The sequence below is a fragment of the Manis pentadactyla genome, chromosome 11 (assembly GCF_030020395.1).
Source record: "Manis pentadactyla isolate mManPen7 chromosome 11, mManPen7.hap1, whole genome shotgun sequence".
In the NCBI taxonomy this organism is placed as follows: Eukaryota; Metazoa; Chordata; class Mammalia; order Pholidota; family Manidae; genus Manis; species Manis pentadactyla.
This window is the reverse complement of record NC_080029.1, coordinates 36,214,117-36,227,182: the sequence shown is the minus strand read 5'-3', so window position 1 is coordinate 36,227,182 and position 13,066 is coordinate 36,214,117. Positions and strand designations below refer to the sequence as shown.

The following is a 13,066-nucleotide window of genomic DNA, read 5'->3' as shown; positions in this document are numbered from 1 at the left end:
TCAAAAAGCACTTGCTTTTATTTTGTCCCATGGGAGCCGGCTGTGGGAAGTTGCTCACAGATTTAATTTTTCAGTTTCCCTAATATCCAGCACACGGTGCGATGTGTGTCTGTGCTCCTGGTGCAGATGACTAGGGCTGGGTATTTAGCAGTCCTGGGCTCCCTCTCCCTCCCTGCTCTGACTCCTTTCATCCAGCCGGTGAGCTGGGGTGGGGGTAGCACTCGGGTCTCGCAAGGCCGCAGCTTGTATCTTACCCCCTTCGTGAGAAGCTGAGTTCTCGCAGATGTAGATGTAGCCTGGCTGTTGTACTATATCCTCTGGTCTCTCTGTTAGGCATAATTTTATTTGTTGTACTTTCAAAAATATATATGGTTTTGGGAGGAGATTTCCGCTGCCCTACTCACACTGCCATCTTTGCAAAATCAAGTTCCTTTCTTTTTTAACTGTTTTTCTTTCAAAAAGGGAGCAGATCTATAGATAACCCCATGGTAAATTGGTGCCTTCAGTTAGAAGTCAGGAGGTCCCCTCCAAATCTGTGCTTGCCCTCACCCGGCTTGGGTTCCTCAGCCTCCCTCCCTCTGTGAGTGGGTCCCTGCCTCCCTCATTAACGGCCTCCTGGGGGCTCCTGGTTCTTCTTGTCCATCATACCCACTGTGGCCATCTCCAGCCTGCTCAGCCTGGGCCAGCACACAGAGTGAGCTAGTTCAGCAATCCCTGACCCTCTTGATGACCCACCCCATCTCTCCCTTTTTGCTCCTCCCATCTCACCACTCCTTACTAGAGCATCAAATAGCTGCTTCTGCTGAAGGGGCCTGGCGAGATTCCTGAGAAAAAATCATGTAAAGGTGCCTGCCGAACAGCTTCACCAGAAGTTTACACTCCTCAGCATCAGCTGGGCTCTTGCTCCTGCTTCAGACTCTCTTTGTTCATCTTGTGTAGGTTTCCTAACACATCCACCACAGTGGCCAATCCACAACTCTCCCTTGATCTTGCTTCCTAATTCCCCAGAAAATTGAGGCCATCCCACGTGAATTTCCTTGGTTTCCCTCTTCCCGACTTCTAAGTCCTGTCTTTGTGTAGCCTCATGATCTCTGCCATCATTTCTGTGACCGAGCATGTGGAATTCTTCCTTGCTGCCAGACTCCCATGCTCTCCACCCCAACCCTCTTCCCTCCTCTCTGGGACCCTCCTTGATAGATTTGTCCCAGGCTCTTATATATTCAGTATCTCCCCCTTGCTCTCAAGCATTTCTCTCCTCTCCTTTTTCTGAACCACCTGCCTTCAGGCTATTGCCCTGTGGTCTTCCTTCCTCATAGACACACTTAGATTGTGGGTTCAGTTTCTTGCCATGAGTCTTATCCCCACCCCAATCCATTCAGTATGCTGAGCTCCTATGATGTAGAAAATGCAACTCCAACCGTGTCTTTCACATGCATAAAATACTTAAATGACTTCTTTTTTAAAAAATTGTTTTATTTGCCTTTTAAATAACAGCTTTAACTAAGTATAATTTATATATTGGACAATCCACCCATTTAAAGTGCACAATTCAGTAGTTTTTAGTATGTTCACAGAGTTGTGCCACAATCAGCACAGTTAATTTTAGAATATTTACATCACCCCCAAAAGAAGCCCTGTAGCCTTTAACCATCATCCTCCAGTTCCTCCATCCCCCAAGCCCCCGATAATCAATCTACTTTCTATTTCTATGGATTTGCTTATTCTGGACATTTGTATAAATGGAATCACACAGTATGTGGTCTTTCTGTGATGGCTTCTTTCACTTAGCATAGTGTTTTCAAGGGTTATCCCAGCTGTAGCACAGTGACTGCCATTTGCTCTTTGGTTAAACATCAAATCCCTGATGTATCTGTAAGTTCTGCATTGCGTGATTCCTCTGCACCTGTCTAGTCTGATTTCTCACTGCTCACTACCTTGTGCTTTTGCTTCAGCTGAATGGAACTTCTCAAATGTGCCCCTGTGTTCCTTTCCTGAACCCCCCTCCCTTGCCCTTCATTTTGCCTGACTAACTCATGTCCTTTCAGTCCCCTTCATTCATGGACTCCGTGTGCTTTGGGAAGTTTGCTCTGACCCTCCATGTCTTCCCGCATGCTGCCAGCATCCTCTGCACTTCTTTGACCACAGTGTTTGGTGGACTGGCTGCATTTGCCACTGACTTGTCTGTGTCCCCACTGGACTGTGACTCCAGGAAGCCACATCAGCCTCTACCCCCATGCTCGACACTTGGGTGCTCCCGGAGACCTGAGCCCTGGACCTCCTTGGAGAGAAATCGAGTCTGGCCTTTTCCTCCTCTTTATGGTCTGGGATCTGTCCTCACCACTCCCTGAACTCTCTTAAAGGTCACCAGCCCCTTTGTGGTTTGGCCTCCTTTGCCTTAATCTCACTGTAGCATTTGCCACTGTGACCTGACACTGCCTTTATGCTTCCCCTGCTTACGCAGCTCTCTTTCCTTCTCTCCTGTGGCTCCTGGTCCTCCTCCAAGTCCTTGCAGATGGGTCTGCCCTAGTTCTGTGTTTAGACTTCTCTCTCTGCTCTGTCCTCTGCTCCTGCAGCTCCACCTGTCACCTGCGTGCAAATAAATGATTACCAGTCTGTCGGTGTCACTTGGATCCCTTTCCTGAGTCTTCACATTTGTTTCCAGCCATGCGATTGACATCCTCACCTACATATATTTCTAGTGCCTTAAAACTCAGTCGTCTTGTCATGGGTCCCCGTGCACGTTTGAGCCCTGAGAATGCTGAGTCCCTCCCACCTGGCTGACTCTCAACAGCGTCTCACGCAGTCTTCCCACCTCATCCCTCCCCACTGAGCACTTGCATTCAGTCCAGTTTGTACACACATTGAATATCACTGCTGTCAGATAATTTTTCTAAAGCACAGTTCTGGCCATTTTTTTTTCTCAGGGCTTCCCTTTACCTACTAAATTGACTGGGAAGTCCTCTGCTGGTGTTCAGAAACCTGTAAAAAGGGCTTCAGTTGCCTTTTCAACCATTCCTTTCATTCCTCATCTGCAGACCCAAGCCCCCACTTGTCTTGCACACTCTATGCCTGTGTTGTACAGTACAGTGCCATTAGCCACTGGCAGCTATTTAAACTTAAACTAATGCAAATTAAATAAAATTTGAAATGCAGTTGCTCAGAGCACATTTCATGTGCTCAGTAACCACATGTGGTTGGTGGCTGCCTACTGGGCAGCACGCCTAACATTGCCACCATTGAAATGTTCTTTGGGACAATGCAGGGTCTGTACTGTTTGTTTCCTTTCCTTCTGGCTCAACTATCCCACAACTATCTCCTCCACTCCTTGCCATCTCTACCTGGAAATACCTTCTCCCTCTACCAAGGCTGCCCACCTCATTTCCCCCATTCTTCTGCACAACCCTGCCTGACCTTTCCTTTCTTAATGAGATGCCCACTCTCTTTAGAGCCTCAGTAGTGTTTTATCTGCATTTTCTTTTTGAAAGGAAAAGCTGCCTAGGAGCTCTTTCTTTCAAATCATCAGCCAGGTCTTTCTCCTTTCCTTTCTTTTCAAGTGTAGAAGCCTTCTGGGCCTGATTGGTTGCAGATTGACTCGCTGTATCCACTTAGGTCCTTACTCATGTTCAGTACTGAATGGGAAGACTTTGAGGTAGAGACTGCATCAGTGATCTTATTCTATGCACAATACAGTGGGATTGCTGAATTGGAGACCTAGAAAATAAAATGGTTCTCTAATTTCTGTAGTCAGTAAGGCCGGTCAATGTCTTGCCATTCTTCTTTTTTCCTTCCTTCTGCAATCGCACAGACCTCTTCTGTGAGACCAGGCACAAAGTACCACTCCTGTCCTCTGCTTGCCTGTGCAGGTGCCCATGGGCAGCACATTCTAGCTCAGAGCCAGCCTTGCTGGCATCAGTGCCAACGAGGGTGACTGGCTGCAGGATACAAATGCGATCCTCTGGCCAGGGCAGTGGGTCAGCACGTAGGAGATGGAATTTCGGAAGGGAATAATGGATGGACAACTGAGGAGCAGGCAAGGCTGCAAACTACAGACCTCAGAGAACTGACCCCAGGAGAAATGACTGGAATGATAGAGGGCTTAGATTTACATTGTTTACACAATGTAGAGCTTACATCTGTTCACAGCTAGATCCTGGCGGAACTTTCTGGGTGGCTGTATGTGTTAGCGTGGCTTTTCACTTAGTCCAAAGTCATCTGCCATGAAGGAGAGGATCTCACCCAAAACATTGGCCAGCGCATTTTCATATACCTTAGGGATATTCAGATACTAGCCTCTTTCCTCTGGTTTAGCTGCCCTGGGGAACTAAAGAAGTTGCTGGTTATCTGCTGATTGACTGGGGGAATGTCCTGAGGCTGTGAGTATGTGTGTCTATGCTTGTGAGCTCTGTAATGGGGTGGAAACATAAGCTATTAGACTGGGTTGACAGATTCTTTGTCTTTCCAGGCTTGTTTTGCAGAGGGAGAAGCATTTCCATTATCTGAAAAGAGGCCTTCGACAGCTGACAGATGCCTATGAGGTAAATACACTGCCTAGGAGCTCTTTCTTTCAAATCATCAGCCATGTCTTTCTCCTTTCTTTTCTTTTCAAGTGTAGAAGCCTTCTGGGCCTGACCTGTTGCAGAATCACTCCCCGTGCAGCATGGCTGTGGCAGGCACTAGGTGCACTGGCCCAGAACCCGCAGAGCTAGGACTGCCATTTCTGACAGGGCAGAACCAGAGCTCCTCCAGCCTTGCCTTCCCTCAGAGCTTGTGGAGCAGCTGTGGTGGGGTGGGGCTTGCTTTCCCCATTAAATCATGTGCTTTCTTCTGGACACCTAAAGTCAGTTACCTATTCATCCCTAACCCTTTGCCCTATAAACTGATCTAATACCTGTGCTGGCCAAAGGATCAGGATATAAATCCCAGAGAGTACTTCTACAGTTCACACTATAAAATGCCCACCCTTAGCATGCATTTTAAATTCTGTTCCTGGGAGCTCCAGGGTTCCACAGAGGGCCTCCGGGGAGGGTGGTGCTGGTGGAGGAGGCAAGGGGTGTTAGGAATGGGATCGAGTGGCAGGCAGACGTGAGTGTGAATGGGAGGCCCTGATCTTTCTGCCCCACTTTACACCGAGCAGCCCAGCTTCAATGTACTTTTTTATTTGGGGTTCTACATTCGATTATTTACATTAGGGATTGGCTACCTCAAATGCCTGTAGACCCAAGCTGGTAGCAAAATAAGAGGAGTGGGCCAGAGGGAGACTGAGGCAAACTGGAGGCCCCTTGCTTTCACTCTGCTCCTGCCAGCTGTGGCCATCCTTGAATTCAGACCCAGGGTTGACAGGTTGCTATATATATATATTAATGAAGCCAGAAATCCAGATTTCTTTGTGTATCTCCCAATGCTTAAATGTTGCAGCCAATTCCAGTTAAACAAACAAAACACTGCAGGAAACAAGACAGGCACATCCACAGGCTAGATTTGGCCTTGGGCTTGGAGTTTTCAATCCTTGACCAAGTTCTCCATAGTGAGGGTCCAGTCAACCCGGACACAGTTAATACCATGCCAGCTAAATTTTTAACATGGTAAAAGTTTACTATGCATTATGTCATTTAATCCTCACTACTCCACAAGGTAGGTGAATCTCTATTTTTACAGATAAGGAAACAGGCAAAGCAGGATTAAGGAATTTTCTCAGAGGCTTATTGCTGTAAGAGGAGGAGCTGGGACTCAAACCCAGGGAGGCCCAGTCCATAACGGTCTCCTCCCCCAAACCCCTATTCCCAAATGGCAAGCTAGCCTCAGCCTGGGAAGGTCAGCACATTTATGAAGAGGGCAGCTGGGGCCAATGGAAAGAGCACTAGATTAGGAGTCCAGAAACCTGAGTTCTTGTCTCAGCTCTGACATTTAATGTTATTGTCATGTCCTTCCCCTGTGAAGGCACCTACCACTTCAGAACCCGTTCCCCAGGCCAGCTTCCAGCCCAGGTCTGTTCCACAAGTCCCACCCTGGCCCTGGTGGGCCAGCCCTGGTTCACCCCCTGGAGCCCCAGCTTGGTGTGATATGTATGGGGCCTGGAGGTGTTAAAATTGAGTCCAGTGGCTGCCTGCACCATCCCAAGGTCTGTGACCTGGTCCCTAATCCCTAACAATATAACCAAATGGGCTCACTCATCCCCCCTGCCTTCCCCCAAAAAGTAGTTTGTTTGAAAAAGTTCATCTCTCTGGATCATGTGTATACATACTTGTAATCTATAGAGCTGAGGTAGTAATACTCCTGTCTGCCTACTCTGGAATGCTTAGTGCATGTTGATGGCTTAAATTAGGATCAAGACCTGTTCACATGTCACTGGTGGAAGCCTTCTGCAGCCCCCCAGGCAGAATTAGTCAGTTCCTTTCCGTGTGCTCCCTTGGGACTCTGTTTCTGCTGTTAGAGCATTTGTCTTGGTACATGTATGCATGTTTTATGTTCCACCTCATTCCAGAAAGACGTAAGGTAACTTGTGCTTCTGTATCTATTGCCCTCTTCCTCTACAGATAACCATACACATTTTATGTCCCGGGCATCTGAAGAACAGGAACTGAATTTTGTTCATATTCATGTTCCCCAGTATCTAATACAGTGCTTGGCACAAATAGAAGTGTTTGAAATATTTGTTGAATCAGTGAATGAGTTAATCCAGGAGATCCTGTTGAGATTAGCTGTTTTCTTGGGTTCACACTGAGAAAATAGCAGCACTTAGCTTCCTGGCATGTGAGAAGTCGTCTGCTCAGCCTTCCTTAGATGCCTGTCAGGGAAGGACCCGTTGGGTTCAAGGTTAACTTCTTTGTCCCATTGTTTTTTCCTCCCATCTGGTCATTTCAGTCCTGGCTAAGGCCACAAAGCAAAGCACCCGTCATTCACTTACTGCACATGGGGTGCCCTCCTCGGCCTTAGCAGGCTGCCGGGAGTGAGACAGATGTCGCCTTGTCAGCAGTGTCCTGGCGTGATTCTGAGTAAGGGGCGTGTTTTCTCCCCTGTCCCTCTCACAGTGTCTGGATGCCAGCCGCCCGTGGCTCTGCTACTGGATCCTGCACAGCCTGGAACTGCTGGATGAGCCCAGCCCCCAGGTGGTGGCGACAGAGTGAGTCTGGCTTTGGGGGATTCAGGCTGTTCTCTGAAATTGTATTTTGAGTTTGGGGTTCTTTGTGTTTTGTTTATCTTTCTGTTTGATTGATTTTGAATGAAAAGTGTAGAGCTACAGAAAAACCCTTGCCCTTCTCTTGACCTCCAGGAACTTCCTGAAACTCCCCCACTTTAGAAGCCTATTGTAAGCTCGTGGGTAGAACAAGACTTTGAACTCCCAAGAAATGGATTCTGGTTTCTTCTATGGCCTGTTCTTTTGGCTCTTGCTCTGGTCTTTGAGAAAAGTCTTCGTCATCAGCTCCGGGAGACATGACTTTGCCAGGAAGTGCAGTATGCATTGGAATAGCTTCTGTGGGGAAGTGTGTGCCCACCCAGTGAACAGAAATGCCTTTGCCTTCCATAAACACCTCCACAGAAGTCCCTCCTCAGCAGTGCCTGGGGACAGTGTAGCTCTTGATGGCATTGAGTGTGTTACTGTGTTGGTGTGCATATACCATGACTCACCATTTTCTTCAACTTCTGAGTTATGATTAGAGAGCTAAGCAACTAGGATTCTCCCCAAACTGCTGGTGTGGCTGGTGTTTCAGTGTGGCACCTCGTCTTTAGAAGTGCATCACAACTTATATTTTAAAAAAGAACTGACCATCACTCCAGTCTTAGGAGTACCTAGGGTGGGAAGGGGCAGCCAGCAATTGATCAGGCACCCCCGCTCTCACTGAGAGAGAGTGTGCCCCCTTGGCAGCATCAGGAGTTTCTCTGCTCCCAGAGGTGCTCCTGAGGGAGGGACATCTGGAGGGGAGGCCCCTGAGTCAGGTTCGTTTCTCACAGCCCACAAGGGCCACTGTGCAGGGGTGCGTGGAGGCTGGCCTGTGCCCCGCCCAGGTCACAGTGCCCCGGCCTGGGCCGCAGTGTCAGGTCAGGAGAACAGAACCGCATATTGTCTCATTCATTCTGCCTCAACAATAACCGCTCATTCTTGCCTTCCTGGGAGGGTGTCTTGTGATGAATGTGGACAGGAAAGATAATAATGAATTAGGCCATTAACCCCTGTGATGTGCGTCATGCTTTCTTAGGGAGGGAAAAATATGCATTGTCTTCCTCATTGTGATGCTGCTGCAAGCCGAGCTGCTTCCAGCGCTGGAGGTAGAGTTGGACATGGTTTCTGCAGTGACAGGAATTTAATTGTCAAGATAAAGGCCTGTGCGTTTTTGAAATACCAGTTGGGGGTTGTGGATTGTTTGGGAAGTTTCTCCCCAACTCGTACACCATCAGGATGTCTGCTGGGGGATGTCTGCTCTGTGAGACAAGAGAGAAAAGGGAGGATTCTGAGAGAGGGAAGTAGAGGTGACCCCAGGGACACCTAGGCTGCTCTGAAGCGGGAAGATAGGAATAAGGGGTTTCTCAAACGGCAGGACTCCAGTTAGCATCAAGTGTGAATCTTCGCTAGGTTTTATACTTGGTATTTTATAGGTGAGGTTTTTCTGAGGAAATAAAGGTCAGAACTGCACTTGGGCAACAGCAGGCAGGAAGAGGGGAGCCCTGTAGAAAGCTTTTCACCAGGAACAGGTGGAGACAACCTCTCAACAGTAGGGAACGCTTTAAAATCCATTTAATGGTTAAGTAAGTTCCGGTGCAATACATACAGTGCAGCCATTTAACAATTAAAAAGTTCATGTATGTTAACTAGACCTATTGTGATCTTTTTGCAATATATACAAATATTACATCATTCCATTGTACATCTGAAACTAACATAATGTTATCAGTTACACCTAAAAAATATACAGTATGTGTATTTGTATATAAAGATGTATTTATTTACATAGAGACATCTATGATTTAAGTGAAAAGAGGTGGTTACAAAAATTCTATTTTTATAGACAAAATATAGATGACTATATATATGCATGGAAAAAAGTATATCTACATACATGGCAATAGGTATTTCTGGATGGTGGGGTTAAAGGTGATTTTTTCTTTTCTAAGCCTTATTTGTACTTTGCAAAATTTCTACAATGAATCATTATATTTAATAATTAAAATAAAAAAAGTTTTTAAAAAGCTGTTTCATTCTAATTTCAAGTACCACTTGATAGTGAATGGCTGAGAATTTCTGCCTCATGGCTGCCTTTAAAGCTTTACTGTGGTTCCTCTGAGCATTGATTGAATAGACTTTTTAAGAAGTACTTAGACTTTCCAACAATGTATCTTGTTTTGTGCCTAGCAGGCAATTAATTCTAGGTGCAGATAGTATCTGTTATGAACAGAGTCCAGTAGCTCTGACCTACTTTATTTATAAGGAAATAAATGATTTTTAGTAAGATACAGAAAAATCTTAGTAACTTCTATAAAAATATGGGAATTTTTTTTAAGACTATCTGATATGGAATATTGCCTTTCTACTTATTTTGCACAGGGAAAAGAAGTACTTTGAAAATGTGGCCAGGTTTTTTTCTTCTTCTTCTTCATACAAATATTAAGGTGACCTAGAGGCAGAGTTTCACTGTGGAGTCTTAATATTTTGTTGCCCTCTTCTTTACCTGCTCACCCGCCTCATCCATCCCTCTCTCTCTCTCTCTGTCACACACACACACACACACACACACACACACACACACACACACACACACACCACACACACACACACACACACACACACCACACACACACACCACCACGCGCACACACACACACACACACACACACACACACTCTCTCTCTCTCTCTCTCTCTCTCTCTCTCTGTCTCTCTCTTTCCTGTTCTGTTCACTGTTGTGCTCCTATCTGTTTCGAGAGCAATGTGACAGGCTGCGTTCCCTCTAGTGGACAGAATCACTTTTGTCAGCTACTCTGACTGCTGACCGAAGCCAGCAAGGCCAGGCTCTTAAGCTAGTGTCAGACCTTTCAAGAATAATATATTCATAGGTAGGAATTTAGTTTGTCTCTCTTAAGAGATTGTATCCACACATTTATACATGTGTTTACCTAAAATAAATTAATATTTTGGAACCAGACCAAGTATCTGTGCTTTGTCAATGATTTTAGCCCTGGATCTCATCCTTTAATGAGAATCCCATCCTTTGTTACTTTACCATAACACACAGAACACAATGGAAATCACAGGGAAACCACTGTACTGTTAAAGTTGGGTTTTTACCTTCTGTAAGATGTAAACATTTTCTTTAACTTAAAAATGGCTTTAGGACTTTTTCCAATTATGAATTTTTTCATCGATTCCATTTAAATGTTCATGTGTCAATGTTTTTATTATTTCCTTTTCAAAGAGTTACTAGTAGTTTGTCCCCTGAAGAGCTCCTTAAATATTTTTCCTTTTCCTTTTTAAATTTAAATGTAATTTGTCTGTTTCCTTACCTTTCAGTGAAGATTCCTTATCTAGGCCTGTGTCTTCTGGGCATTTTTTGGCCAGGTGCTGCTGGCCTCTAGTGGGTAGAGGTGCGGGGATGCTGCTCAGAGTCCCCACGACAGAGAATTACCCAGCCCTGAACGTCAATAGTGGCAAGATGGAGAAACCCTGCCCTAAAATAACAAGTTTCAGACTTGACTGTGCTTCCAGAACAGCAGCATCCAGAGGCCTGCCTGCGCCGGACAGAGAGAGACAGACAGCCTGCGTCCTCTCCCCGCGCCGCTGGCCTCTGGAGCCAATGAGAGAGCCTGCCTGTGCTTCACCTGCGCGTTGCTGTGTTCTGCCTGAGAAGCAGCTTCCTCTCCCTTGGGTTAAGCTGAAGCTGTTTTACAGTGTGAAATTTGAAAGCCTTGTTCCTAGAAGATGCCTCATGTCCACTCGTTTCACTTCAATTTGTGTTATTTACCAGAAAGTTGGTATAATTACCTTTTATACTTGAAGTGTTTTGCTGGGTAGCTTCCTCACTGTGGTTGCCTGTAGTATTAAGCCTTTTAATATTTTTTATGTTTAGCCATTTTTACAGTTCTAATCAGAACTGCCTTTGCATTGGAAAATAGAGTTTGGAGCCAGAGACAGTTCTGACCAACATTGTGTTTATGATGCTTTTAACAAGCATTTTCATTATTATTATTTGCAACTTACTCTCCTTTTTCTTCTATATTCCTTGTCATTTCCCATCTTATATTTATATACCTTATTCATCCCTGACTCCTGCCAATCCTACTTATATTATTGCTACTTGTACCTGTTTCACTTGTTTTATTCTTATTGGCTTCTGATTTGTTTTATATTATTCTGGGCTTTAATTCTCTCCTTGGAGGTGTTTCCCTGCTTGTTTTCTATTATTGCTTATTCTCCATACATGATTTTGAGTCGTTCATCTAAGTTGGTGACAGTGATGTCCAGAATCAACCACTCTAGGTCAGTCCTCATCCATCACCTAAAAGTATGAGTAAACTCTTTGTAAAGCTGACAGTTAATCATCGATACTCTTGCTCTGAACTTGGTCCTCTCACAAGTTTTACATACTCGGTTAACAGTTGAATGCTAGAGCATTGGTGTAGAGCTTCCCATGAGAGGGAAAATGCTCTGAATTTTGTGACAGCAACAGGAGCAGTTGCAGTGTGGTTTGTGTGACTGAGGAGATAAATTCTTAATTTAGTTCATTTAAATTTTAAAAAAACAGCCTCATGGGGCTAGTGGGTATCTGCTGGACAGGGCAGGTCTGTTGATTTGCTCCCCAAAATGTGGTCCCCAGACCAACGCACTGCCCACCTGGGAGCTTGCTAGAAATGCAGAATCTCAGGTCCATCTAGCTCTACAGCATTAGATCTGCAACTGAAGATCTTCAGGCGATTTCTATGCCTGCTCAAGTTTGAGAAGCACTGATACTTGGCTGTACATGGAAGTCACATGGGGAATTTAAGGAATATTGCCCCTTGGGTCACACCCTTAGCAATTATTTAATTGGTGTTATTAGGTGTGATCTGGGTGTTGGGTTAAAAAAAAATTGCCTAAGTGACTTTAATTGCTCAGCAAAGACTTGTAGTACCCAAACTTTGTGTGTATCCAAATCAACCTGGCAATTTTATAAAAATACCCAGGCCTAGGCTCTTTCCTGCTTCAACAAGCCTGGGACTCTATATTCTTTGTTAGGCTCACCAGCGATTCCGATAGACACATTTTGGGTTTGAAAATCCCTGATCTGGAAGACAGTTTCCCACTTTGTTGGCAATTGTCACATAAGCTAGAATGAAATGCCCTGCTGGCCTGAAAGAAAATTGATCTACTAGATCTTTAGTCATTTGACTAAAGGAATGCTTTTTGAATACTTGTTTTTCACAAAGTGTGCCACTCTTGATGTTGCCGCTTGTGATTTTTTTTTAATTAGTTGGTGAATTTCTGGTCTCTGAGGCAAGTTTTTCTCCCCCTTTTGGTAGGTAGAAATATCATTCACATTTTGGTTTTCAGAATTGCTACGAATTCTGTGAACAACAGCAGTAGCTTCATGGTGAGTGTGCCAGTTCCTTATGGTGCAAGTCGCAGCGCCTGTGGATCAGGGTGTCCTGTGGCACAGAAGCATCTGAGAACTGAGGAAGGCCCAGCCCTGTTCCCCAGTGCAGCCCCGCAGTCCATCAGACGCAGCATGCCAGCTGAGGGAGGGTGGCATGGAGCGATGATTGAAAGGCGTCTGGTTCATTCAGATCTCAGCTCATTCCACACTTTAGGCTGCAGGGGCAGCAGTGTTGTGTTCAGCATCATTCTGTCCTGGGACCTGGGAAAGGCAATGGATAACTAAGTGACTCTTTTTCTTTTTGTAAAGTGTGCTGTAGGTTTTATGTCAGCAAAAGCCTTTTTGTTCTTGTGATATAGGAAACTTTTTGTATGCTGGTACAGCCAACCTTGGTTAGGACATGAGTTTATTAGTTGTTTCTGGGAAATAGGATAAGAATTGATGGAGGTTTGGAAAATATGTTAGGAACAAACTCATTTTCTCCAGGAACATTGCTATTAAAAACGT

The 13,066-nt window shown here is 45.2% G+C and overlaps 1 protein-coding gene across 1 annotated transcript in view; it reads left to right on the top strand.

The window, feature by feature from the left end:
- FNTB (farnesyltransferase, CAAX box, beta) overlaps positions 1-13,066 on the top strand; it is an 84,196-nt gene that overhangs the window by 34,500 nt on the left and 36,630 nt on the right. The window contains exons 3-4 of the mRNA XM_036906043.2: positions 4,463-4,535; positions 7,029-7,120. Of these exons, the coding sequence (XP_036761938.1) occupies positions 4,463-4,535; positions 7,029-7,120 (165 nt within the window). The remainder of the gene's footprint in view (positions 1-4,462; positions 4,536-7,028; positions 7,121-13,066) is intronic.